Source organism: Diceros bicornis, chromosome 14, assembly GCF_020826845.1.
Source record: "Diceros bicornis minor isolate mBicDic1 chromosome 14, mDicBic1.mat.cur, whole genome shotgun sequence".
Taxonomy (NCBI): Eukaryota; Metazoa; Chordata; class Mammalia; order Perissodactyla; family Rhinocerotidae; genus Diceros; species Diceros bicornis.
In genome coordinates this window covers 64,155,724-64,183,279 of record NC_080753.1, presented here as the reverse complement: position 1 = coordinate 64,183,279, position 27,556 = coordinate 64,155,724, and the positions used below count along the sequence as shown (strand labels likewise).

At 38.8% G+C, this 27,556-nt stretch overlaps 2 protein-coding genes across 3 annotated transcripts in view; one reads left to right on the top strand and one right to left on the bottom strand.

The window, feature by feature from the left end:
• Window positions 1–27,556, bottom strand: part of GMDS (GDP-mannose 4,6-dehydratase) — a 628,451-nt gene that overhangs the window by 496,543 nt on the left and 104,352 nt on the right. For both annotated transcript variants that reach the window (XM_058555392.1, XM_058555393.1), the window contains exon 2: window positions 1,500–1,544. In XM_058555392.1, the coding sequence (XP_058411375.1) occupies window positions 1,500–1,544 (45 nt within the window). The remainder of the gene's footprint in view (window positions 1–1,499; window positions 1,545–27,556) is intronic.
• Window positions 9,698–10,874, top strand: LOC131414196 (BRCA2 and CDKN1A-interacting protein-like). The gene has a single exon (XM_058555394.1). It carries the CDS (start codon window positions 9,698–9,700, stop codon window positions 10,622–10,624), a length of 927 nt encoding a protein of 308 aa, XP_058411377.1. The 3' UTR covers window positions 10,625–10,874.

Genomic DNA, 27,556 nt, shown 5'->3' with positions numbered 1-27,556 from the left:
CTCCTCTACATTAAACTGACATAGACAGATTAACAGGAGAAACTTCTGTTGTTTTCTCAAACTCCTGCTATTCTCTCAAACTCCTTCTGCTGTTTTCTCAAACTCCTTCACCTTAAAATACTCAATATGCCAAGGTGCCATATTTTTGGGTAGCATGTCCTAAACCCCAACAACTGTTACTTAGTTAGCTCCTCTTTTTGCTTCACTCGGTACACACCCAAATCACTAACACCTCTCTAGCCACCAAACACCTCTTAGCAGTCCCAACATCTGAAATAAAGTATGTATGTCTCTCTGCTAAACCTTTTCTTTTAGATTTATTAAAGCATTAAGTTAATCTAGCCTGAATAAATATCAGTCTTTACCTAAAACCAACTCTTTTCTACTATATATGATCTACTCTAAAATTTTATACTCTGTAGAATATGTATTTATCACTCAATTATTATAGGAATCTATGTATATGAACATATGTGTACATGTATACTTTCATAATTACATTTGTCTTATTTTGATATTATTGTAAGATGCAGAACTAGCTATTAGATAAGGGTACAGAGGGTGCTGAACTAACATATCTGCTATTACGTCTTAAAGTCTAAAAGTAACAGCTGTCAGAAAAGATTATGAGTTATAGTAAGAAAATTAGCTTTTCTTCAAATTCTACTGGCATTGAAATGCCAGATTCCTTGCTGTTGTTCTTCCATTTGCCCACAGTGCACATTTTTTAAACAATGCACCTGCAATTAGAATAAACAGAGAATCCAAAATTACTAACATAAACACTTACAAATCAGGACAAAGCATATGAGTCACCGCGTAGGTTTTTGTTCCCTGCATAGCATGAATGTATACAGATGTATATATCTGAAAACCGTTCTTAAAAAAGGTAAAGTGTACATACTAACCTACATCAAATTTAATATATAAAGCCTTTGCTTCTTTTAAGAAAAGCATAAAATGTTGAAGGAGAAGAAGGAGGAGAAAAGACGACGACGATGGCAACAGCAACAAACCCAGAAGTTTCAGTTTCCATAAAATAAATGCCTGCCTATTAGAAAGCAAAAATCTCTAAGTATAAATTTTTCATTCAAGCTTGCCAAAGATCAGCTTAGTTTTTATTGCTCTGTGCAATTTCCGAATTAAGTGACTTCACTGGAAGTGAGACTTTTTTTATGTAACACGTTACATCATAAATTAACCCTAATAATGTTATAGCTTTTAGCTTACACAGGTTGCTGCTTTATCTGAGAAATGTAGGAAGCGTGCAAAGCAGTTAAACACTAAAGAACAGGGGGAAGCCACCAGTGCTCACCAGCAGATAAATAGCACAATGAGCTGGCATGGTTACAAGCCAAGAGGCACATTCTTCCCCTGATTTTGATTTGTTATCAGAGTTTCAGTGGAAAACATACACAGGAGGACGGCAGCAGAGGAAACAGGAGGCCACTGTGTCCAAGTGATTCCACTAGCCTGTGCTTGCTCACTGAGTCACTTACCTCGTAGCCTTTCTCCAGCAGGAACTCAGCCAAGTATGAACCATCCTGGGAAGAGAAGGAAAATTGACAAATGTCAGACCCATCACAGCTAGCGTAGAAGGCAGCCAAGACTAAGAATTTTGAGAAAAGCATTTAAGAGGCTATATGAACTTAAATTAAGGATCATGGCAGCCAAAATAAAAATAACACAGATAATGATGGTAAACACCAAATGGTGTTCCACTGTTCACTAAGCATTTTCATAGACATTATTTCATTTGAGCACCACAGAAGTGCGGTAAAATGTTATCACTGTCATATTCACAGAGAAAGAAACGGAAATCCATGGAAGTAATAGGAGGCAACAGAGAACAGGAAGCTTCAGAATCAGATGAATTTGGGTTTAGGTTTTGCCATTTACTAGCTGTTTAAAATATCCAAAATATGTGCAGCAAAGCACAGGGCCTTGGTGCTATAGGAACATAAAACAGGAATCTGATTAATTCTGGGGGATTGTAAAAAAGGAATGGCTGGGGAGGGGAGCTATGCGGGCTGGGGGAGAGAGCACGGCAAGTATAAGGAGGTGGCAGAGAACACTATAGTGTTGACATTACTGAAAAAAGACACCATGGTGGGGAGAAAGAAGGTGAGCACCTTTGGGGAGAGGCCTTTCAGGCACTGCTGGGATTGGCTTCTAACCCAAGAGCTCTAGGAGGTCACTAAAGAAAGGGGTTACAGGGTTTTAAGGTAGGGGTAGGGAGTGATGGACATGATCAGATTTGTACTATTATCACTGAATATGTATGCACGTGTGTACACATACACACACGAATTTAAATAAAACAAAGATGTTTATTTTTTATAAAATAATAAGTACTTCATCTGTATGCATCTTAAATTGTGCAGTTAATCTCTACATTAAGATAAAGGTAGTCTGCCTAAATACAGAGATTCTCAATTGGTTTCTAATAATTCTTTTAAAAAGTTCTTGGTAAGGCTCTATTTAAACTAAAATACTTTCTGTGCCACTTTTAGGGAAAGAAAGTATGAGAGTCATCTAATTAAACTATTATGAGGCCAAAAGGTGCAAAATCACTGTTCTAGAGGTACTATAAAAAGTCATCAGCCTTGCTCAGAAAATGAATTGGGTAGACATTTTGCAATCAATCCCCTAACTGCTTTTAGCGCAGATAGGTGCCCTTCATCCCATCCAGACTTAAACATAAAAATGGGAGGCTCCCACTACTGGAAATTTGTTTTAAAAGTAGTTGGGAATATTTGGATTTTCTTTGGGATCCTCAGTTTGAAAAAGCTTAAAATAGCCCTTTGAGCTTTAAAAGTTCCTACTAGATAATCCAGGAAAAAGAAAAATGAAGCTGGCCTTATTATTATCATTACTTGACTTAAAGCTGGAATTGGAGACATCTTATGCATCCTAAAAAATGACAGGGCTATCAAGAGAGTGTTTACTACATTAATGTAGAAGTCATGCATAAATTAAGGCAGGGTGACAAGGAGAGGTATACAAGAGACACATTTTGCAGTTCATTAAAACCTCCAGTAGATTTTCTTCTGACTTCCTGACATAAATATTCTGGTTTTTAGGCCCATGTGGAGAAAGAAGAGAGATGGTTTGGCATATTCTTTTTCCTCTCAATCTTCAGATACACACACAATTGTGTGGTTTTTACATACCCAATTTGCAAACTAAATCAGATAAGAGGGCTGAACAATTCAGACCAGGGCAAGCCAGGTCAGTCTACATGACCATTGGAAACGTAAGAATAATCAGTAGTCTTATAAATCAATGAGAAAACAGCTTAATAGAAAAAGCTTTAACAAGAAGAAGAATAATTTTACAGTAGGTTGGAAAGCCCTAAAAAGTATGTTTTGTCCTGTTTTTGGTGTTGGTGCTGTCATTTTGAAGCAGGCAACACTATACTTTTCACATTTTATAATTTCTCTTGGAATAAAAAGTTACAATGCTTTGTGTTCTACCATGTTGCATAGAATATTGAAAAAAAAAAAAAAGGCAGAGGTGAAAGTGCTAGAAATCCATGGGGGCAGGAAGAGCTGTGATTATTTAGAAAGCTGATGTGAAACAGACCTGACCAGGACTGAACTCTGTCAATAAGGTCTTGTTCTTCTCACCCAGGCTGCTTCTCAAACTTTCCAACCACACTGGAACATTCTGAACCAGCAGTGGCACTCACTTCCTCCTCATTTCCTTGCCAGGTCTCTCAAGTGATAGGGCCCATGCTGCACAATGAGTGGGAAATGGACCAGAGTGAGGGCTCCTGGTCTCTGGCCCAGGGAACCCAGCTGGCCTCTTTTCGTCCTCTCCCCAGGCCCCTGAGGGGACTCCGCGGGGAGACATGATATCTAAGCAGGCAGGCGTCTGCCAAGCCAGCGGATGGTTGTTTCTGCTGAGAAGAACAGGGCAGTTAGAGAATGCTTCAATCAGACTAATGACTGAAACGTCATGGCAACTGAGAGCTGAAACCAACACTAAATCCTGACACTTAACTCCTCGGAAACCAAGGAACGCTAATGGACTCAATTTCCAACTCATTCGCTATGAACAAAATCAATCCAGTACAATTCCAGCCTGGGTTCAACCCTTGTTAAGGAAAACTTTTTAGTTGGAGAGATAATGTCCCAATTGTGACTCTTTTTTTTTTTTTTTTTTTTTTTTTTTTTTGTGAGGAGATCAGCCCTGAGCTAACATCCGCCAATCCTCCTCTTTTTTTGCTGAGGAAGACGGCCCTGGGCTAACATCGGTGCCCATCTTCCTCCACTTTATATGGGACGCCGCCACAGCATGGCTTACCAAGCAGTACTTCGGTGCGCGCCTGGGATCCGAACCAGCGAACCCCGGGCCTCCGCAGCGGAGCGCGCGCACTTAACCGCTTGCGCCACCGGGCCGGCCCCCCAATTGTGACTCTTTTAAATTTAATTTTGCACATGGTTATTAAGAGTATCCATTTCATATTAAATGCTGTACAGTTTTAAGTAATCATCATGGCTTTAACAATTTCAAGACACAGAAATGTTTTCTATCTTATTCTTGCAAAAACTCTGCCTAGAAGGCAAGCAATCATTTGGCATCTGAGGTAACTGAGGCACATGGGGGTTAGCCAACTTGGCTAACATCACACTACTAGAGGTGAAGCCAGGACTAGAATCCAAATCTCCCATTACTCTGACCTAGGAAACAACCTCCTTCCTCATCCTCCTCTGCCTGGGACCTACCAAAACATGTCAAATCCCAACAAAATAGTAAAAGACCATAATGGATTCATTTTTAAACCAAAATGATTTGGTCATTTTCCATTACAGGGCATTTTATGGATTAAACAGTACTCCTAGTTTTAATCAAGTGGCCTAAACCCAGAAAGGCACGTAATTTTAGAACACTCCAGAGCCCAGAGGAGGGAGACAGAACACAGAGCCTGAGATTTCCCAGGTCTCGTTAGGCACAGGCACTACTCAGGAAGCAGTATAGTGTTGTTTGGAGGTGGACTTGGATTGCTTATTTTAGACCGTGGGGCCAAGGTCTCAAAGGGCCAGATTCAGGTGTGCCTGAATCTCCCATCTCCTGTAGTCTTTAAAGTTGGAAGTTATTTTCCCATTAAAGGTGCCGTCACCAAAAAACTGACTTTCACTTCCTTTGATGTACCTCCTGGTACAGAGCAGCACAGTAACCCAGAAACTTTATCAACAAACTCTGAATAATAAAGAATTGATTATGCCCAGTGGTGAAGATATTCTTTCCATAACCACCCTCATCCTTCTGACCATTTTCTAGGGAAGAGCCCTTCAAGCAGGTGCTTAGCAGTTGCCCATACACCTCATACATACACATCAAGAAGTCACAGTGGCTCTGCTGTCAAACACAAGACCTTCCAGTAAACAGTGACGAGCTGGAAGGTTAAAAACAACGTTTTAGGGGGCCGGCCCGGTGGCGCAAGCGGTTAAGTGTGTGCGCTCCGCTGCGGTGGCCCAGGGTTCGCGGGTTCGGATCCCAGGCGCGCACTGAGACACTGCTTGTCAAGCCATGCTGTGGCGGCGTCCCACATAAAGGAGAGGAAGATAGGCACGGATGTTAGCTCAGGGCCAATCTTCCTCAGCAAAAAAGAGGAAGACTGGCATTGGATGTTAGCTCAGGGCCAATCTTCCTCACACACACAAAAAAACATTTTAGAAAGAGGCCAGATACCTCCAGTCATCCTATGTATTGGTTGACCATTACCCTGAATTCTTTCCCCCTAAACATGCTCCATTTCAAAAAATTGTAATAAGAGGCCAGATACCTCCAGTCATCCTATGTATTGGTCGACCATTACCCTGAATTCTTTCCCCCTAAACATGCTCAATTTCAAAAGATTGTAATGTTAAGTCTGTGTCCATAATAAATTAAAAAACAAAAGATTTACATACGAAGAAATATTAGGGAAGAAATGATCTAAAAGATTAATTTTAGAAAACATCTTTTTCCAATTTGATAGGTTTAAAAATGATGGGTTTTTCTTTTCATTTTTTGATTAAGATTGAAAAGTTTTTTGTGTTTTTAACTATATACTGTTTCTTCTGGGAATTATTTATTCTTATCTTTTCTATTTTTTATACATTTCTCTAGTAGGTTGTATTTTGCCAACTGGTTTGTTCTTATAAGCATCTAGAACATGTATAAAATTTACTGATTTTTATCTCCAATAAAAGCCACTCAACAAATATTTTGAAACAGGTTAGCAGATTCTTTTTTTTTTTTTGGTAAGGAAGATCAGCCCTGAGCTAACATCTATTGCCAATCCTCCTCCTCCTTTTTTTTCCCCAAAGCCCCAGTAGATAGTTGTATGTCATAGTTGCACATCCTTCTAGCTGCTGTATGTGGGACGCAGCCTCAGCATGGCCAGAGAAGCGGTGCGTCGGTGCGCGCCCGGGACCCGAACCTGGGCCGCCAGTAGCGGAGCGTGCACACTTAAACGCTAAGCCACGGGGCCGGCCCCTGGTTAGCAGATTCTCAGTGGTAGAACTCCCATAATAACCTGGTTTAAAATACATGTTCCTTTCAAATTGCAAATGATTTATTGTAAACTCTTAGTTTAATGAACAAGAAAAAATGCAAACACCAAAATCTGAACTCCAGGTATACGTGCACAGCCCAGCATTTGTAACATCATTAATTTCAACATAGTAAAATAAATTTCTCTAATTTAGGCAAATGCTATAAGGAAAATGGGATTAAAGGGCTAAAATAAGGGGGTAGAAAGAAATAGTTATTAATGAGATACAGAAAGATAATTTTTAATTACATGATTAGAAGAAGGACAACAGGCACACAGATACTCCAACACAGTCCCAGAAATGTTTAAAAAGCCTCAGAAGTAAATCCAAAGGCATTTATTAATGGCCTACATGTGTGCTGGGTATACATAATACATAGATACCTCAAGGGTGAACCAACTTGTTCATCTCCACATGAATAAAAGTATGCCTAAAGAATACTGTATCCCACTGATTCTTTTCTTTTTTAAACGTAAGCTCCTTTAGTTTGAACCTCTGTGTTTTTCTCTCCCCCACTACCCCATTCTTGACACTCATGCCGAAGATTTTATCCTTCAGAGAAAAAAAAAAAAAGTCTCAATACGACCTACTATTACTACAAATGACGATGATGACAATAGTAGTAATAACAATAGTAAGCATGTATATAGCACTTAGGATACGCCAGGCATGCTTTAAATTGCTTTACATTAATTAACTTTTAAATCTTCACACTAATCATATGTAGTTGGCACTATTACTATCTCTATCTTACAAATGAGCAAACTGAGGTGAACTGAGACCAAGTAACCTGCCCAATATCTTAGTTAGTAGACAGAGCAAGGATTTGAACTATATATTTGTAATGAATTATTTACATGGCTATCTGCTCCACTATAAGTATCAATCACTCCATAATGATGGGCCTACAGACGTTTTAACATGAAATTTGGTCTCTATAGAATTTATTAACAATGCAAAGGTCATATTAGGACTTTTTTTTTTTTCCTCTGAAGGATAAAAACTTCAGCATGAGTGCCAAGAATGGGACAGTGAGAGAGAAATTTCCAAGACTAGTGAATATCAAACATTCACTTGGGCCATAGGTGTTATGAAATAGAGGACAGGAAGGAAATAAGAGATTTAGTCCCTGCCCTATTGCTCTGAGAAGTATCTGAAAAGCCAGACATTTCCTGGCCTAGATAGGATTATGCTTCAACACCGGCTCGGACCTCCACATTTCACACGCATCAGCAAGCCCACACGTGGACAGGATGAGAATAGTAACCAGGTAGCCTGTACATCTAATCAAAATGTTCTGCTATCAGGGAACACCAGTAGATGTATGAGTCATGGACAGAGGGTGGCAAGGCTGTGTGGATAAAACTTATGAAATACTACCATACTGACCTATTCTATACCGACGGTACAGTGCCCTGGAGAAATAAATCACCACACTTGAGCATGAAATCAAGGTAGGGAAAAAAAGAGAGGAAATACAAGAATCATATCCCTGTCAAAATCCTTTTAAAGATCTAACTGGCCAGTTCAGTGTTGGTGTGAACAGCTCCTTTCAAGTTTAGAACACTATACTAACTGAAAGTTTTTATAACTCAGGGCTCCAAATACATTGATAAAGACTTGTATAGATCTGTAGGGAAGTTAATAACAAATTACTGGTAACCATCATGCTTAAAAATAATCTCTTTGTAGTAAATATATATATACATATATATATATACACACACACATATACATAAATTAAAATTGTACAAATTTTGAAAACAGAGTTTTTCTCTCTCTTTCCTCTTTCCTTTCTCATTATCTCTCCAAGTGACAGTTCAGACAATTAAAGACTGTTTCTTTGCAAAGCACATGTTTACGTAGTTCTAATCATTCAAGTGATTTATAGAGGAAATGATTTTTTGCAGGTACTCTAAGACAGAGCTGCACTTTGTCCAGTGTTCAAGTCCATGCTTAATGAAAAACTTTACATTTGGAAGAAAAAAAAACTTTGTACTGAAGAGAATAATTATGAAATTTTAGTATTTATTAATTACCTCCATCTTACATTTCCTTGTGCAATTCTTTTCATAATTTGTATCCTGGCTAATACAGGAAGACATAACAAATGTCCTTTTGTTTACATCTTTAAAAAGGTCATAAGAACAGAAGGATACACATATATTGATGACTCCATCTTTCCCCATTTTGCTGCACATTCATTTAACAGGTTGCTACTAAACGTCACTGTGATAACAAGGCAAGTTAACTATTTACAAATATTCTTTCTCTCAGTAATCCATTTTCTTTCAGGGATATAATTAATTGGCACAATCTAGTTAAGATTGCTCTTAAAAGATGTGCATGCTATGACAGAATGTCACTTATCAGCTCCCTGATGCGTTTCAGATTTGCTCTGCAGCTACGGAGTCCCTAGCACACTGGTGACATTGTAAATCACTGAAGAAAGATATAAAATAAGAACTGTGATTTGCATAATTTAAAATCACTGAAAGACAGATGAAATTCAAGAACAGGTACAGGAGTGTAAATGGAGAAATTTGTAAGCATTTACCCAGAAAGCTGCATATCATAAAACTAATAAAACTAACATTCAGAGCCCCAGGACAGAAAAAGACTAGAGTGTTGTAGGAATGACTGTAAATCACAGAGCTCCTATAGGTACAAACAATGTTGATTTCACTGGAGTGTAGTGTCTGGGGGTAGGATCAGCCAGTAAAACTCAATTTTGTGGGCTAGGAAATGTCTGTATTTATTTGCTAGATTGTGCTATTATTATACATTAGGGTTCTGCCACTCCAAGAAGGTAACAAAAACCATTTTGGGTAAACCATATTTAAACGTCTGTGCCTCCATCATACTTGCAGCTCTCTCTCCAGTGTCACTGTCTGTTAGGCCTTACACTCCAGGTGCATTTCTAGATAGCTCAGCCCTAACAGAGAAACAGAAGAAATTGTTTGTGAAACACTTAGATGACAGTTCAAACTTTTATAGAGCTTATGCTTTAAGTTTTTATTTCGTCATTTTGCTTTCCTTCACCAACAGCAACGAGGCTTAGCTGTTACTCAACCATATGCTTTTTTTAAAATTGCAACTTAATAGGACTGATAGAAAACATTATCAAGATTCCATTCTAGGAGGGCGGCAACATGGCGTCCAGGCCCAAGCGGCATGCAGTGGGCAGTGGGGTGTCAGTCCCACGCGAGCAGGTAGAAGAGGAAGATGAAGTCGAGGATGAGGACAAAGATGATGAAGACAGTGAGGAAGAAGAGGATGAAGACGACAAGATCGTCGACGAGGAAGTGAATATTGAATTTGAAGCTTACTCTATCTCAGATAATGATTATGACGGAATTAAGAAATTACTGCAGCAGCTTTTCCTAAAGGCTCCTGTGAACACTGCAGAACTAACAGATCTCTTAATTCAACAGAACCATATCGGGAGTGTGATTAAGCAAACGGATGTTTCAGAAGACAGCGATGACGATGTGGATGAAGATGAGATTTTTGGTTTTATAAGTCTTTTAAATTTAACTGAAAGAAAGGGGACGCAGTGTGCTGAACAAATTAAAGAGTTGATTCTAAGCTTCTGTGAGAAGAACTGTGAAAAGAGCATGGTTGAACAGCTGGACAAGCTTTTAAATGACACCACTAAGCCTGTGGGCTTTCTACTAAGTGAAAGATTCATCAACGTTCCTCCACAGATTGCTCTGCCCATGCACCAGCAGCTTCAGAAACAACTAGCAGAGGCACACAAAACTAACAAGCCATGTGGGAAGTGCTGCTTCTACCTTCTGATTAGCAAGACATTCATGGAAGCAGGGAAAAATTCCAAAAAGAAACGGAGCAATGAAGAGCAAGTTGAGTTAATGTTTGCAAATGCAGAGGAAGAATTTTTCTATGAGAAGGCAATCCTGAAGTTCAGCTACTCGGTGCAGGAGGACAGTGACACGTGTCTGGGAGGCAGATGGTCCTTTGACGATGTACCAATGAAGCCCTTGCGAACTGTGATGTTAATTCCAGGCGACAAAATGAATGAAATCATGGATAAACTGAAAGAACATCTATCTGTCTAACCCATTTTCCATGGACAGTGGTGTGCTTGTTTTTGTAAAATGACCAGAAAATTCAGTGGAGATTTATTGAAAAACTTATGACTTTATTCAGATTAAGGTCCTCTACAAAAAGTAGGATTCTGTTGCCTGTGTCCGTGACACATTTACAAAATATCTTTTTTTTTTTAATTTTAGTCAAATTATGAATGGTTGATTAAAAATTTTTCCAATAAGAAGAAATCATGGAGTAGTAATTTAAAGAATTCAATAAAAACTTCTATTTTTTATTTTTAAATAATATACAGTGTTATTTTTTCCAAGACTATTCTGTGTGGGGTATGATATCCTTCTTCACGTCGAATATCTGCACATGGCTCCAGTGGCCCAGTTGTTAGGCTAACTTTAGGATGTTTACTGCACAGCGTGTTCCGTGTAGAAGATTCTGAAGAGTCACTGTATAGTGCATCTTTGTTCAGTAGTTTCAGGGCACTTCTCACACATTTTCTGTTCCTTTTTCATGGTTGAAATAGTTGACAGGTGATCCATTATTTGCTGTAGAATATCCTTATTTTCACTAGGAGGCAGATTACTGAAATAGTACTGTGGTACTAGTTGCATAAAGCTGTTTAAAACAAAAAAAATTAGATTTTTTTGGTGAGAGGTATCAAATATTTTGTCTGGGTACTTCCCAGCCCTGGAGAATCTACCTGCAGAACTGGTATTTAGTTTGAACTCCTCAGTGTCTTCGTCTGCCTTTGTAGAATAAATATTTTCTGTGGTTTTCATGGAACCAATCCAATTGCATTTCTAGATCAGTAGGCTTTTCTAGTGTTATGCCACAGAGCGGAAGTGATGCCCACCACTCTGACCACTGGGGGAAATTGGTACTTTCCCTTAGGCCCACAACAATATGTGAAGGATGAGATCAGATAGATGCTTGGGAGAACTTTGGGTGGGTGCGAGAGAGACTATCTTTGCCTCTTTCTCTAACTGATACCACTCCAAATGCAGCTGCTGAGGCTGGATACCTATTAGTTACCCTTGGTTCCTGCTCAGAACATCACTCTGCCCAAGTAGTGGTACCTTCAAATGGACCCAGCATCTGCAGTAGCCTCTGAGAGACTAGTCTCCATTCACTACTGCCCCTACAATCCATTCACTTAGCAGCCAGAGTGATCTTATATGGAGAAGACGTTACTCTTGCTTAAAACCCTCCAACTGCTTTGCACTGCACTTAGGATAAACTTCAAACTCTATGTTGCCCGCAAGCCCTACACCTCTGGTACCTGCCTGTCGCCAACCTCACCTGCACCCCTAGCTCCATTCTCAATGATTTGTCTGTTCTGAGAGATGGCTAAGCCCATTCCTCAAGGTCTGTATCTGCTGTGTCTCTGTAGCATTTTGTTCCTCTTAAGATGTATCATGCTTTGTTTTATATTTCTATACTGTATTCTCTCTTTATGCTGTCATCTCAAAGGCAGGAACATTTCTTAGATAATCATCCATAGAGACCTGCCTTTAGTAGGTATTCTCAACATAAATTTACATAAATTTAGATTGGTAACCAGTATAAACATCTTATAACTGAAAATGTAATAAAAACCAAATTTGTCATTCAAAAAAAAAAAAAAAAAAAGATTCCATTCTACTTTTACAGTTTTGTAAGGGTAAAAGGGGGCAGAAAGGAGGGGTGTTCTCTAGGTGAAAAATAATGTCCACCCTAAAAGGGATTGTACACAACTCCCCATCTTGATCATAGTAGCACCAAGCTCCAAATTCCCAACCTTGCCAGGGTCCTAGACTGAAAACCAGGTGTCTCTAATTCAGCCTAATCTGATCACATCCACCTTTTGGTCTAAACTTATAACACTTAAATATCTAACTATTGCTTTGTTTCCCAGCTATTCTCATTCCTAATATTTATAACTTATTTGGGATAACTGACTACATTTTGCAGATTTGGACCATACATTTAGACAAATTGAGAGTATTTTCTTCTACTAAAACACTAGGCTTAAAATTCAGATAAGCTATCACCTTTTAACAGATGTAGTTAACTCAACCTTACATTATAGCACATGTTCTTCAATGTATTTATTATTATTCCCATCAAAATAATAGTATCTTGCATTTTTATAATTACTTATGGTTGCTAAGTACTCTAAGATATTTTTCCCATTTATATCTCACAACATCCTGGTGAGGTAGCTGTTATTATCCCCATTTTTCCGGATTAGAAAATTGAAGTTTAGAAAGCTTAAATCCTTTGTTAAACTTGGCAGAACATGAAACCAATTTTTCTAATCCTAACTACAGTGTTATTTCCACAATACTACTTCTTCAATCAAAATAAAAATGTTTCAACCAAAACAAGATGCCACGGCAGTTTTTTTAAAGGCTTTTCAATTAACTAATAAATGTATATAAAAACTCATAAAGTTTACTGCAAAACAATTTTTTAAGTATCATCAACTACTTTTGTAACAATCTATTATTAAGAATGATTGCTTAAAATAACCCCTCCTTTAAGTATACTAAACGAAATGCTCCTGTGTGTCTATGTATACATGAGTATGTGGGTATATGCTCACTCAGAGGGATTTTCCTACGCCATTATCCTGAGGACAAAAAAAAAAAATGTAGCTCTCTACTTTGAATGTTAAAAGAAGATCCTGGGGCAATCAATCAACTGATAAACATCTATTAATATCTAAAGGACTATGTAATGTGATATGGCAAATAAAAATAAGGATAAGATGCATCTCCTACCCTCAAGGAATTTATAATCCAGTGAGAGGACAAGGAGTCAACACATCATCATCATCATCACCATATTAGCAACCATATTAATGCTAACATTCATTCACTGCACACCCATGATATGTTAGGCCAGCACTGGCCAACAGAAATATATTGGGAACCACATGGGTAATTTAAAATTTTCTAGTAGCCAAATTTTAAAAAGGTAAAGAAAAATAAGTAAACGTTAATTTTAATCATATATTTATTTAACTCAATGTATCCAGAATGTTATCATATCAATATGTCAATTAAAAATTTGAGGAGTGACGTCAGCATCATGGCGGAGTGAGCTTTCCCGTGAATTCTTCCCCCACAAAATACAACAAAAGTAACAGCCACAGACAAACAACGGAATCCCAGACAGTCAAAAGCTGGAGCGGAGGGATCCACACTGCCGCACATCTGAGAGCGGAACGTGCTGGGCCCCCGGAGGAAGTGGGGAGAGGTAAGGAGAACTCCGCTCCCTCCCCATCAGATCAGCGATCCGGTCCGCGCGGCTCCCAGAGAGGGGGGAGGGGCGGCCCTCGGCGGGAAACTGCAGCTCTTCGGGCGCTCTCAACCAGTGGGAAACTCCCGCACAGAGGGCTCAGAGGAGCCACAGGGCTACCATCAACATCTGAGCAACCCAGAGAGCGGATAAAGAGGGGCAAACGAGAAGCCTCCCACGTCAGGGACCCAGAGGGCAAAAGAGAGAGCTCCCCCCTCCCCACAACCCGGAGTCTGCAGCTCGACCAGATCTAGCGGTCCGAGGCAGACCTGAATAAATTGGACTGGACCCGTGGATCGCAGTGGGGAAAAGAAACAAAACAAAACAAAACAAAACTGCGGATCGCAGCAGAAAAACTGGGGCAGAGCGCAGGGGGCTTAGACTACACAGCCCTTCACCACCACACAGTGGCGGCAGGTGGAAAGTGCAACCAGAGACTTCCAGGATGAGGAAAACCAAAACCAACACAGGAACCACAATGCAAAAATATATGAAATCACCAGACCAGAAACAAAATGACAAGCAACCAGAAATCAACCCCGAAGACACAGAAATCCATAAACTAAACGACAGAGATTTCAAAATAGCTATCATAAAAACACTCAACGAAATACGAGACAACACAGACAAACAATTCAATGAGATTAGGAGTTTCTTCACAAAAGAGATTGAAATCATAAAGAAAAACCTATCAGGGCTGATGGAGATGAAGAACACAATGGAGGAGATAAAGGAGAATCTGGAATCTTTAAAGAACAGAGCTGACAATATGGAGGAAAGAATTAGTACTTTAGAGGATAGGAATACAGATATACTCCAGATGGAAGAAGAGAGAGAACTAAGACTAAAAAGAAATGAAGAAAGACTCCGAGAAATATCGGACTCTATTAGAAAATGTAACATAAGAATTATAGGTATTCCTGAGGGAGAGGAGAGGGAAAGAGGAACAGAGAGCCTATTCAAGGAAATAATAGCTGAAAATTTCCCAAATCTGGGGAAGGAGCAGGAAATACCAGTAAGCGAAGCCAACAGGACTCCTATATATATTAACAGACAAAGGCCTTCACCACGACACCTAGTGGTAAGGCTAGCCAGGGTCAACGACAAAGAAACAATATTAAGGGCAGCTAGACAAAAACAAAAAATAACGTACAAAGGAACTCCCATCAGGCTCTCAGCGGATTTCTCAACAGAAACTTTTCAGGCTAGAAGAGACTGGAATGATATATTCAAAATACTAAAAGACAAAAACTTTCAGCCAAGAATACTCTATCCAGCAAAAATATCCTTCAAATATGATGGAGAAATAGTAACTCTCCCAGATAAACAAAAGCTAAGGGAGTTCATGGCCACGAGACCGCCACTACAAGAAATACTCAAGAAGGCCCTCAGGCCTGAAAACAAGAAGAGAAAGGGAACACAAAGCTTGGAGTAAGGAGAAAAGTAGGCAGACAAAATCAGAGAAATAGTAGATCTTTACCGGAATAGGTTAGCAACCACTTAAATACTAAACTCAAAGATCAAAGGAAGAAATTCACCAAAAATAAATTTAACCTCATCACTGTAAACACACAGCCACAACACAAGATAGAATAAGGTATAACAAGAGCAACTTAGAAGGGGAAGAGGAAAGTGACTGAATTGACTTAGTATAAGGAAATAGGAGGCTATCAGATAATGGACTATCTCATACAGAAGATTTTTTGCCCAAACCTCAAGGTAACCACTAAACAAATAATCAAATTAAAACCACATATGATAAACAAAGAGAAAACTAGAAGAATCATAAGACAGAACAACCAAACTGAATTGGCAGTCCAAAACAAATGGGACAAGAAACAAAGGAAATGCAAAAGAACCAGAAAATAAGTGACAAAGCAGCAACATTCAACCCTCATATTTCAATAATTACCCTAAATGTAAATGGATTGAACTCTCCAATCAAAAGATACAGAGTGGCAGAATGGATTAAAAAGCAAGACCCAACAATATGCTGCCTTCAGGAAACACATCTTAGCACTAAAGACAAGCACAGGCTCAGAGTGAAAGGATGGAAGACAATACTCCAAGCTAATGGCAAACAAAAGAAAGCAGGTGTTGCCATACTCATATCAGACAAAGTAGACTTCAAGATAAAACAGGTTAAGAAAGACAAAGAAGGGAAATATATAATGATAAAAGGGACACTCCATCAAGAAGACATATCACTTATAAATATATATGCACCCAACATAGGAGCACCAATGTACATAAAACAACTATTAACAAACCTAAAAGGAGAAATCAACAACAACACAATAATAGTAGGGGATCTTAACACCCCACTTACAGCAATGGATAGATCATCCAGACAAAAAGTTAATAAAGAAATATTAGACTTAAATGAAAAACTGGACGAGATGGACCTAGTAGACATATACAGAGCACTCCACCCAAAAACAGCTGACTACACATTCTTCTCAAGCGCGCATGGAACATTCTCTAGGATAGACCATATGTTGGGAAACAAAGCAAGCCTCAATAAATTTAAGAGGATTGAAATCATAACAAGCATCTTTTCAGACCATAAGGCTATGAAACTGGAAATGAACCAGGAAAAAAAAACTGGGAAAGTGACAAAAATGTGGAGATTAAACAACATGCTACTGAACAACCAATGGATCATTGATGAAATTAAAGGAGAAATCAAAAACTATCTGGAAACAAACGAAAATGATAACATGCCATATCAAACCATATGGGATGCAGCAAAAGCGGTCCTGAGAGGGAAACTCATAGCGATACAAGCCCACCTTAACAAACAAGAAAAAGCCCTAATAGGCAACCTTAAATTACACCTAACAGAACTAGAAAAAGAAGAACAAACAAAGCCCAAAGCCAGCAGAAGGAGAGAAATAATAAAAATCAGAGCAGAAATAAATGATATTGAGACCAAAAAAACAGTAGAAAGGATTAATGAAACAAAGAGTTGGTTCTTCGAGAAGATAAACAAAATAGACAAACCCTTAGCCAGGCTAACTAAGAAAAAAAGAGAAAAGGCTCAAGTAAATAAAATTAGAAATGAAAGAGGAGAAATTACAACGGATACCATGGAAATACAGAGGATTATAAGAGAATACTATGAGAAATTATATGCCAACAAATCGGACAATCTAGAAGAAATGGATAAATTCTTAGACTTATACAACCTCCCAAAATTGAACCAAGAAGAAATGGAGAATCTGAATAGACCAATCACAAGTAAAGAGATTGAAATAGTAATCAAAAACCTCCCAAAAAATAAAAGTCCAGGACCAGATGGCTTCTCCAGTGAATTTTACCAAACATTCAAAGAAGATTTAATACCCATCCTCCTCAAACTATTCCAAAAAATAGAGGAAGATGGAACACTTCCTGAATCATTCTACGAGGCCAACATCACCCTGATACCGAAACCAGACAAAGACAATACAAAGAAAGAAAATTACAGGCCAATATCGCTGATGAACATTGATGCAAAAATCCTCAACAAAATATTGGCAAACCGAATACAACAATATATTAAAAAGATCATACACCATGATCAAGTGGGATTTATACCAGAGACGCAGGGATGGTTCAACATCCGCAAATCAATCAACGTGATACATCACATCAACAAAACAAAGAATAAAAACCACATGATCATCTCAATAGACGCAGAGAAGGCATTTGACAAGATACAACATCCATTTATGATAAAAACTCTCAATAAATTGGGAATAGAAGGAAAGTACCTCAACATAATAAAGGCCATATATGACAAACCCACAGCTAACATCATACTCAACGGGGAAAGACTGAAAGCCATTCCTCTGAGAACAGGAACGAGGCAGGGCTGCCCACTCTCACCACTCCTGTTCAACATAGTACTGGAGGTTTTGGCCAGAGCAATTAGGCAAGAAAAAGGAATAAAAGGAATCCAAATAGGTAACGAAGAAGTGAAACTCTCACTATTTGCAGATGACATGATTGTATATATAGAAAACCCTAAAGAATCTGTTGGAAAACTGTTAGAAACAATCAACAACTACAGCAAAGTTGCAGGGTACAAAATCAATCTACAAAAATCAGTTGCATTTCTATATGCTAATAATGAACTAACAGAAAGAGAGCTCAAAAAGATAATACCATTTACAATTGCATCAAAAAGAATAAAATACCTAGGAATAAATCTTACCAAGGAGGTGAAGGACCTATACAATGAGAACTACAAGACATTATTGAGGGAAATCAACGATGACATAAAGAAATGGAAAGATATCCCATGCACGTGGATTGGAAGAATAAACATAGTTAAAATGTCTATATTACCTAAAGCAATCTACAGATTCAATGCAATCCCAATCAGAATCCCAATGACATTCTTCACAGAAATAGAAAAAAGAATACTAAAATTTATATGGGGCAACAAAAGACCCCGAATAGCTAAAGAAATCCTAAAGAAAAAGAACAAAGCAGGAGGCATCACAATTCCTGACTTCAAAACATACTACAAAGCAATAGTAATCAAAACAGCATGGTACTGGTACAAAAACAGACACACAGATCAATGGAACAGAATTGAAAGCCCAGAAATAAAACCACACATATACGGACAGCTAATTTTCGACAAAGGTGCTAAGGACATGCAATGGAGAAAGGAAAGTCTCTTCAATAAATGGTGTTGGGAAAACTGGACATCCACATGCAAAAGAATGAAAGTGGACCATGTGCTATCGCCATACACAAAAATTAACTCAAAATGGATCAAAGACCTGAAGGTGAGACCTGAAACTATAAAACTCATAGAAGAAAATATAGGCAACACACTATTTGACATTGGGTTTAAAGGAATCTTTTCAGATGACATGCCTACCCAGACTAGGGAAACTAAAGAAAAAATAAACAAGTGGGACTTTATCAGACTAAAGAGCTTTTATAAGACAAATGAAATCAGAATCAAGATGAACAAACAACCAACCAGCTGGGAGAGAATATTTGCAAAACATACATCTGACAAGGGGTTGATCTCCATAATATATAAAGAACTCACACAATTGAACAACAAAAAAACAAACAACCCGATCAAAAAATGGGCAGAGGAAATGAACAGACACTTCTCCAAGGAAGATATACAGATGGCCAATAGGCACATGAAAAGATGCTCAACATCACTAATCATCAGGGAAATGCAAATCAAAACAACACTAAGATACCACCTCACGCCCGTTAGAATGGCTATAATCACCAAGACAAAAAACAACAAATGTTGGAGAGGATGTGGAGAAACAGGAACCCTCATACACAGCTGGTGGGAATGCAAATTGGTGCAGCCTCTATGGAAAACGGTATGGAGATTCCTCAAAGAATTAAAAATAGAGATGCCCTATGATCCAGCCATCCCACTACTGGGAATCTATCCAACGCACCTGAAATCAACAATCCAAAGAGGCTTATGCACCCCTATGTTCATTGCAGCATTATTCACCATAGCCAAGAAGTGGAAGCAACCTAAGTGTCCCTCGACTGACGATTGGATTAAGAAAATGTGGTATATATATACAATGGAATACTACTCAGCCATAAAAAAAGACAAAATCGTCCCATTTGCAACAACATGGATGGGCCTGGAGCGTATTATGTTAAGTGAAATAAGCCAGAAAGAGAAAGACAAACACTGTATGATCTCACTCATATGTGGAATATAAACAAACACATGGACAGAGAAAACTGGACTGTGGTTACCCGGGAAGTGGGGGTGGGGGGTGGGGGATGGGCACAAGGGGTGAAGGGAGTCATATATGGGGTGAAGGACAAACAAAAATGTACAACCCAAAATCTCACAATGTTAGAAACCATTAAAATATCAATAAAAATGTAAAAAAAAAAAAAAAAAAAAAAAAAAAAAAAAAAAAAAAAAAATTTGAGGTATTTTACATTCTTTTTTGTAGTAAAGTCTTCTGTTACTTTACACTTACAGCACATCTCAATTCAGATCTAAATTTTCTTCAGAAACACATGATCTGTATTTAGATTTCATAAAAGTGACAATTAAAAAAGTAAATTCACATACCTAGGTTATATCAAATGTACTTAAAAGTCTTCCAAAAACTGAACTGAATACCAAGAAAATTATTTTCCTTTAATATTCACATACACATTGGCAAAACTGGTTCACATTTTTTTAGAAAAATTGATTTGACTTCGGAGCAAAAGTATATCAGTTTAAAATCCACATCTGTTCAAGTTAACTCACCAACTCTTGTGTCAAGCACTAACACTGAAAAGGAGTTTTTGCATAATTGGAAAGCCACTCTAACAGTGTTCTTCAAATTTTCTTTCTAGTTTTTATAGCCACTTCATGTAATGCTATTAATAAGTAAAATCTTCTGCATATTGATTCATGTTAGAAAAATGTGTAAAATCATTGCTATTGATTTGTATTCTGGAAATCTTCAATTTCAACAAATTCTCCTAACTCCGCTAGGTCACAAATAAGCTTTTCCTTTCCTTAAAGCTTCAAATTTATCTCATTCAAAAGCAGTGAGACACGAGTGAGAAAACACAAACCACACTGTCATGTTTTCTTTATAATTACTGAATATTTGGCAAGCACTCCTTTTGTTTCAAGATAGAAAGGAAGATCTTATCTTGGAGTAAATATTACAGAAATCTTTGTAAAACTCATCCCTGACACTACCAACGAGTGCTGGCAAAGAGCACAAGATCACTGCCTTCACTGTCTTCTATTTCCTTCAACAAGTCTGTAAACTGGCGATGATTCATATATTTCCATGTGTAGACTGAGTAATTTTAGCTATGGTATCTATGACACTTTTTACAGAGTTTGCTTCAGAATACAGCGGAAAGAAGCAATAAGAGAAACACCAGTCTCTTTGTAAATTTTGCAGTCCTTTTAGATAAAAGGTATCTAACATATTACTACATAGTGACTCATATATCATAAAGTTGTATAAAGCTAAAGAAAAGTACTTAAAAATTTTCAAATTTGAAATCGATTGATCTTTGATACTGTTAGAAAGACCTTGTATTCCTCAAGCAATTGTTTGGTGATTTAATTAAATATCTTAAAGTTTTTGTGAAATATATTTTTGTCTTTTCTCATAATTTTCTAATAAAATTTTAGTTACAAATTATTTCTTTTGCCACCTCTCTATCTTCCTTTTTTGTGCCATTTCAGAGATGGCCAAAGTTACAAGCTCACATTCTGTTAAAAATTTAATATTTGTTGGAGATTTAATGCAGATTTCAGGCAATTAAATGCATTAATTCTTTCTTGACCTTTGATACAAAACTTCTAACCAAATCCACTACGGATTTGTTGAAAATACCTCTTAATATTACCCCTTTATTTTCTTTAAGTTTTTTTTTACACAACAAACAGCTTTTCTGTTTTGCTCTGGTGTAGCAAACTCAAAATGCCATTCATCACAGAATTTCCCAGTCTCTTTTTGACTTCACTGCTGTGATCACAGTACTTGTTTCTGCATCTGCACTCAATGCTGCAGCAGTAGTGTGCCTTTGTTTTAAATTTTAAAATTGGTGTATACTTACTTTAACTAGAAAAATAATTTTATTATATTTTAATTAAAACTATAAACAATTTAATTACCAACGATGAGGTACACATATCATTGTAAGTTGTGCTGTCTGAATACAATATTCAAATAAACACATTACAATGTTAGATAGAACACAGAAAAAAAAAATCAAAGTGAATAAATTAGTTCACACCAACAAGAACTGTGTGAAATACATCGGTTAAAGTGAAATGTAGTCCCACCAAACAAGAAAGTTGTGTTTAACAGAAATATATTTTATATTGCTTCCGTTTTAAAAAAGCCATTACTCAGTCGTGATAGCCACATCCTAATTGTTCAGTAGCCACAAAGGGTTTATGGATACAATTTTGGACAGTGCAGTGACAGGCTGTGTTCTCAGCAGTTTACATTTATTAACTTACGTAATTCTCACAACAATTCTTTAAAGTATTTACTCTAATTATCCCCCTATTACAGAGAATGAAATTTAGACAGAAGCAATTAAGTGACTTACCCAAAGTCACACAGCTATTAACCAGGGAGCCTGGGATTTAGACCTAGACAGTCTGACTCCAGAGACTCTTGCCCACTATCCCACACTGTCCAAAGATCAACAAGGGCACAGACTCTAACGAGAGATGACACAAGGCGTGCAAGGTATGTCAAAAATACAAACCAAACTACTTTGTAATTAAAAGTAGGGAGCCAAGACTGATATGAAGGCAGTGTGAAAGAGGAGAAAGACTTGAACTTAAAGATAAATGTTGTAAATGAAAAGGAAAAGCAATCTGGGGCAAGGAGGAGTGGGTTTGAAAAGTGTTAGCTAAGTGCTACTTGGTCATAAATGGATAAAAGATGATCAGCTGTTCAGTTACTGTGGTAGGTTAAATAATGGCCCCCAAAGACATAGCCACATCCTAATCACTGGAACCTATGAATGTTATCTTACATCAAAAAACAGTCTTTACAGATGTGATTAAAGATCTTGAGATGGGGAGATTATCTTGGATTATCTGGGTGGGTTCTAAATCCAATCACAAATGTCCCTACAAGAGGGAGAGACAGAGAGATTTCACACAGATAGAAGAGGAGAAGACACTGACAGAAGAGAAGGAGACCACGCCACTACAGAAACAGAGATTGTAGTGAAGTGGCCATAAATCAAGGGACGCCAGCAGCCACCAGAAGCTGAAGAGCAAGGAATGTATTTTCCCCTAGAGCCTCTACAGGGAGCCCCGCCCTGCTGACACTGGCCTCCAGAACTATGAGAGGATAAATCTGTTGTTGTAAGCCACCTACTTTGTGGCAATTTGTTACAGCAGCCCTAGGAAACTAACACAGTTACCACAGGACCTCTCAAAACTTTTAGCATGCAACTGTACCTTGTGAATCAGCAAGAGGGGAATCTAGGAAGCAGTGTTTCCCAATTTATTTAATGACAGGATCCTCACTCCCTCTGAGGGGGAGGGCTGGTGGTGATAGAGAAGACCTGTTAACATCTGGCAGACCTAGTATTCCTCTAACAAAGTCTGGGAAATCCTGACCCAAGACACATTCTAGAAGGCATGTAATTCAGGCAAGTAAGTATGAACTGTATTCAAACAGAATACAGAGCCACTGAAGGTTTTTAAGAAATGTTGCAACAAGTTAACCATTTGGGGTGAGGAGATCTAGGACACTATGAACCTGGATTCCAGGTGACTTTAAAATAGTAGAATACACTGCTTTAGGAAATACAACATGTAACCAGTTGAGCTAACCATCCCAGTTAACAATACACAATAGGTTTTACTGCACTCTGCAACCACGACCTCTAGGAAGTATTTCAAGTCTTCTAAGGGGCACTGACAAGCTAAAGTGGATTTGGAGGGTAACAATGAGAAATGCCATAAAAGAATAAAAGAAGTGTTGTTCCAGAGAACAACAATCAAAGGGGAAACAAAAGAGCAGTACCTTCAAGTACCTGAAGAGCAAAACAGAAAAATGAACTACAAAAGATTTAATAAAAGCCAAAAATAAAATACTCCAGGGGAGTGGGAACCGGCTCAACACGAAGCCCTCCACGGACAAGTGCAGTAAGAAGCTCCTGGTCAATTTGGATACTCTCGTGGAAACTGGAAAACCAGTTGTTAGACTGTTGTAGGAGGAGAAAACCCATACTGGATAGAAGTTGGCCCAGAAAACCGATAAACTTCCTCCAGCTCTAAGATTCCATGCCCTGAACTGGCCACAAACCTCTTTGTCACACCCACATGTATAGTTGGAATAATAACTAAATTAAAAAATACTGCATTAAACTAGGGGTGAAATCAAAAATATTTAATAACCTGTGCAGCACAGGCACTAGCCCACCAGGATGGTTGCCAGCTTACGTGCCTAGAGATGGGAACCCACCAGACGCATTTCAGCTTTTATAAAACTGTTAACAGCGACCTGTACTTGAATAAGGATTCTGAGTAGGCAGGAACAGAGAGGGAGGGGGAAATAAAGTAACACCACTTAAAAACTGTTTATTTGAATTGACAATAGGTCCCCAGCTTAGGAAACCACAAGATGGAAAGGAAGGATGACCAAGTAGGCTGGAAGCGACTTTCCATAAACTGGACATCTGACCACAGACTGCCAGCAGCTACACTCATGGCCCAGCAGCCACACACTGTGCCACCAGTCTCCAAGTGTCCGCCTAACACATTCTGCAAACACTAATTACATACCAAGAAGGCTAGGTTTAGTTTTGGTTGTATTCTCTGTCTCTGTCTCTGTCTTCTTCTCCCTTCTTCTCTCCCTCCACCATCCTATAGCATAAATTTGGGTCCTACTGGTTTCAAGCTAATAACATCCACTTGGCAGCAACTGTCTAATAGGTTAATGCCTAACAATGGGCACTTGTATTTTCTTATAAGGTGAAGGTGAATTATGGCATTTGAACAAAGACCTTATTATCTAAATTTTATTGCACGTTCACTACAAGCCAGTTTCAATTTTAAGTTTTTGTCTCTAGGCCCTAATACAAAGGGGAGAGAAAGTTCATGTTCTTATCTGAAGGGGCTATTTTCTAAAATCATAACATCAGGCTAAAATTAGGACCTGTTATGGGTTGAATTGTGTCCCCTTGAAAATTTATATATTCAAGTCCTAACCCCCAGTACCTCAGAATGTGACATTATATTTGGAAATAGGGTCATTGCAGACTAAATTAGTTGAGATGAGGTCACACTAGAGTAGGGTGAGCTCTAATCTAATATGATTGGTGCCCTTACAAAGAGGGGAAATTTGGACACAGATGCACACAGGGAAAACATCATGTGAAGATGAAGGCAGAGATCGGGGTTATGCTGACACAAGCCAAGGGATGCCAAATATTGCCAACAAACTGCCAAAACTGAGGGTCAGGCCTGGAACAGATTCTCCCTCACAGCCCTCAGAAGGAACCAACCCTGACGACACCTTTATCTCTGACTTCTAGCCTCCAGAACTGAGAGAAAATAAATTTCTGTTGTTTAAGTTACCCAATTCGTGGTATTTTGTTATGGCAGCCCTAGCAAACTACTACAGGGACCCAAACGATGAGGAGTGGCAAACGAAAGGTCAGGTGGGGCCAGGAGAAAAGCTCAGAGGAAAGAGTTTCTGGTCTTTGCACTTGTAGTTGGCTGTCAGGAACTACCAGGTTTGAGGCCAACCCAGTCCTTCCTTCCCCGTACTGTGCCTGTCAGTCACACTGACTTTCTTTGGGCTCTATAATCTGTCCTTCCTGAGCTTCACACAGACTGCTCCCTCTTCCTCATTTCTTCTGACTACCTCCGTCCCTCACACGTCCACTTAGCATGACTCCCATAATTCTAGATGTCAGTTCAACCATCATTTCTTCAGAAAATCCTTCCTGATTTGCTCCACCCTGACTGAGTCAGATCCCCTGCTCTGTCAGAAACACTCAAAGCACATAGTTCTTTCCCTCATAGCTGTTGTCTCATGTCTCATTATGTGTCAGTGACAATGGATTATCTGCCTTCCCCAATGGACTGTAGGGTCCATGAGGACCAGACTATGACCGCTTTGCTCATCATGACCCAGCCCACTGTCTGTTAGGTAGTTGGCACGCAACACACATATTTGCTCAATAAAGTAAAATTCAATGCCCTTGGGTTTCCAATCTCACAGGTCCTAATCTCCCCCAGACATAGCAACGCCCTGCCTACAACTTATATACCTTTAAAAACTGTCTCTCAATCAGTTTAGCCTCCTTGTCTTGAAATGCAAATGAGCTCTCATCTCCCATACTGCCAGTCGAGGAGCACTACTGACTCTAGTTTCTCTACAGTGCCATGTGAGCTCTCCCCTAGAGTGCTTCTCAGATTCGCAGCTGCCATCCACTTTTACCCACCTCATTTGGGCACTGCCTTAGTCTTCTTGCCTCCAGTATCTAAGCCATAATACACCCAGCACACCAGGGTAAATGGGCTATGCTACTCCTACAACTAAACTCCTTTTCCAAAGAAACTTAAGCAGAAATCCAGTACACACAAGGGATTACCATAGAACTGTCTGGTTTTGAGGTGGGGAGAGCTGTGGAGGGATTTGGGAGAGGTGAGAGTCCCTTTCATGTACTTGGCCTCCCACTCCCCTCTGTGTCACACCCCCACACCCCCAGCCCCTTAGCTATTTAAGACATGGAAACAACCTAAGTGTCCATCGACAGATAAATGGATAAAGAAGTTGTGGTACACACATAGGTGAAACATTATTCAGCCATAAAAAAGGAGGAAATCCCGCCATTTGCGACAACGTGACTGGACTTCAGGGCATTATGCTAAGTGAAATAAGTCAGAGAAAGACAAATATGTATGATCTCACTTATACGTGGAATCTTAAAAAAAAAAAAACTCATAGAAAAAGAGATCAGTTTTGCGGTTACCAGAGGCAGGGGGTAGGAGGTGGGAGATTGGAGGAAGGTGGTCAAAAAGTACAAGCTTCCAATTATAAGACGAATAAGTACTAGGGACATAACATACAACATGATGACTACAGTTAACACTGCTGTATGGTATATATGAAAGTTGTTAAGAGAGTAAATCCTACGAGTTCTCATCACAAGGAAAAAGAAACATTTCTTTGTATCTATATGAGATGACAGATGTTAACTACACTTATCATAGTAATCATTTCACAATATATGTAAGTCGAATCATTATGCTATACACCTTCAAGTTATACAGTGCTATATGTCCATACAGCATCCCTGGGATGATTTAGGTAGAGGAATATTGTCTCCTGGGGTATACGGGGCCAGATAGAGGAGGTATGGCTCTGGATTAGTTAGTTTGATATCAAAGGCATACTCCCAGCTGACCCTCCGAGGGGCAGTCTCTCCCCAGCCAGAAAGGTTTTTAGGATGTCGAAACATCATAATATACAGAGAATTAAAAATATGAACAATTCACCAAACTATGTGACTTTAAACCTTCCAACCCCTGTGACTGCTATGTCCCCAGTGCAGCAACGGTATAACACCAACGGACGAGGGACAAAGTTTGGCTCTAGTAGGAGAAACGATAACACACCTGGAAGGTTAGAAAAAGCTCCACAGAGAAGGCAGCACTTGAAATGAGTAATAAAGGAGAATTAGGAATCTCCAAGAGGATAAGAATGGAAGACGGGCTTTCCAACAAAAGGGACTGAGCCATGACAAGGCAAGCTGGCCCATCCAGTCAGCTACAAGTGCCTGGATGTTGCCAGAGCCAGGGTCCTGGAAAGTACAGCAGGGTGAGGGTGGAGATGAGGGCAAGAGCCAAATCTGAAAGGGCTGCTAGCACCAGGGCAAGAATCCTCAATTTTCAATTAGGGGTATAATGACAATAAATATGAATAGATTTGCATTTTAGTTTAGTTTCTCAAGGGTTTATTAAGTACTAATTATAGTCTAAGAACATATATAACAGAAAAGTTTAGTACCCAGAATACATCCAGAAGTCCTAAATATCAATTTAGAAAAGACAACCCAATAGAAACACTGGCAAATGCATGAACAGACATATTATAGAAGATGAAACACAAATTGCCAATAATCATATGAACGATGCTCGGTCTTCATTAGTAATCAGGGAA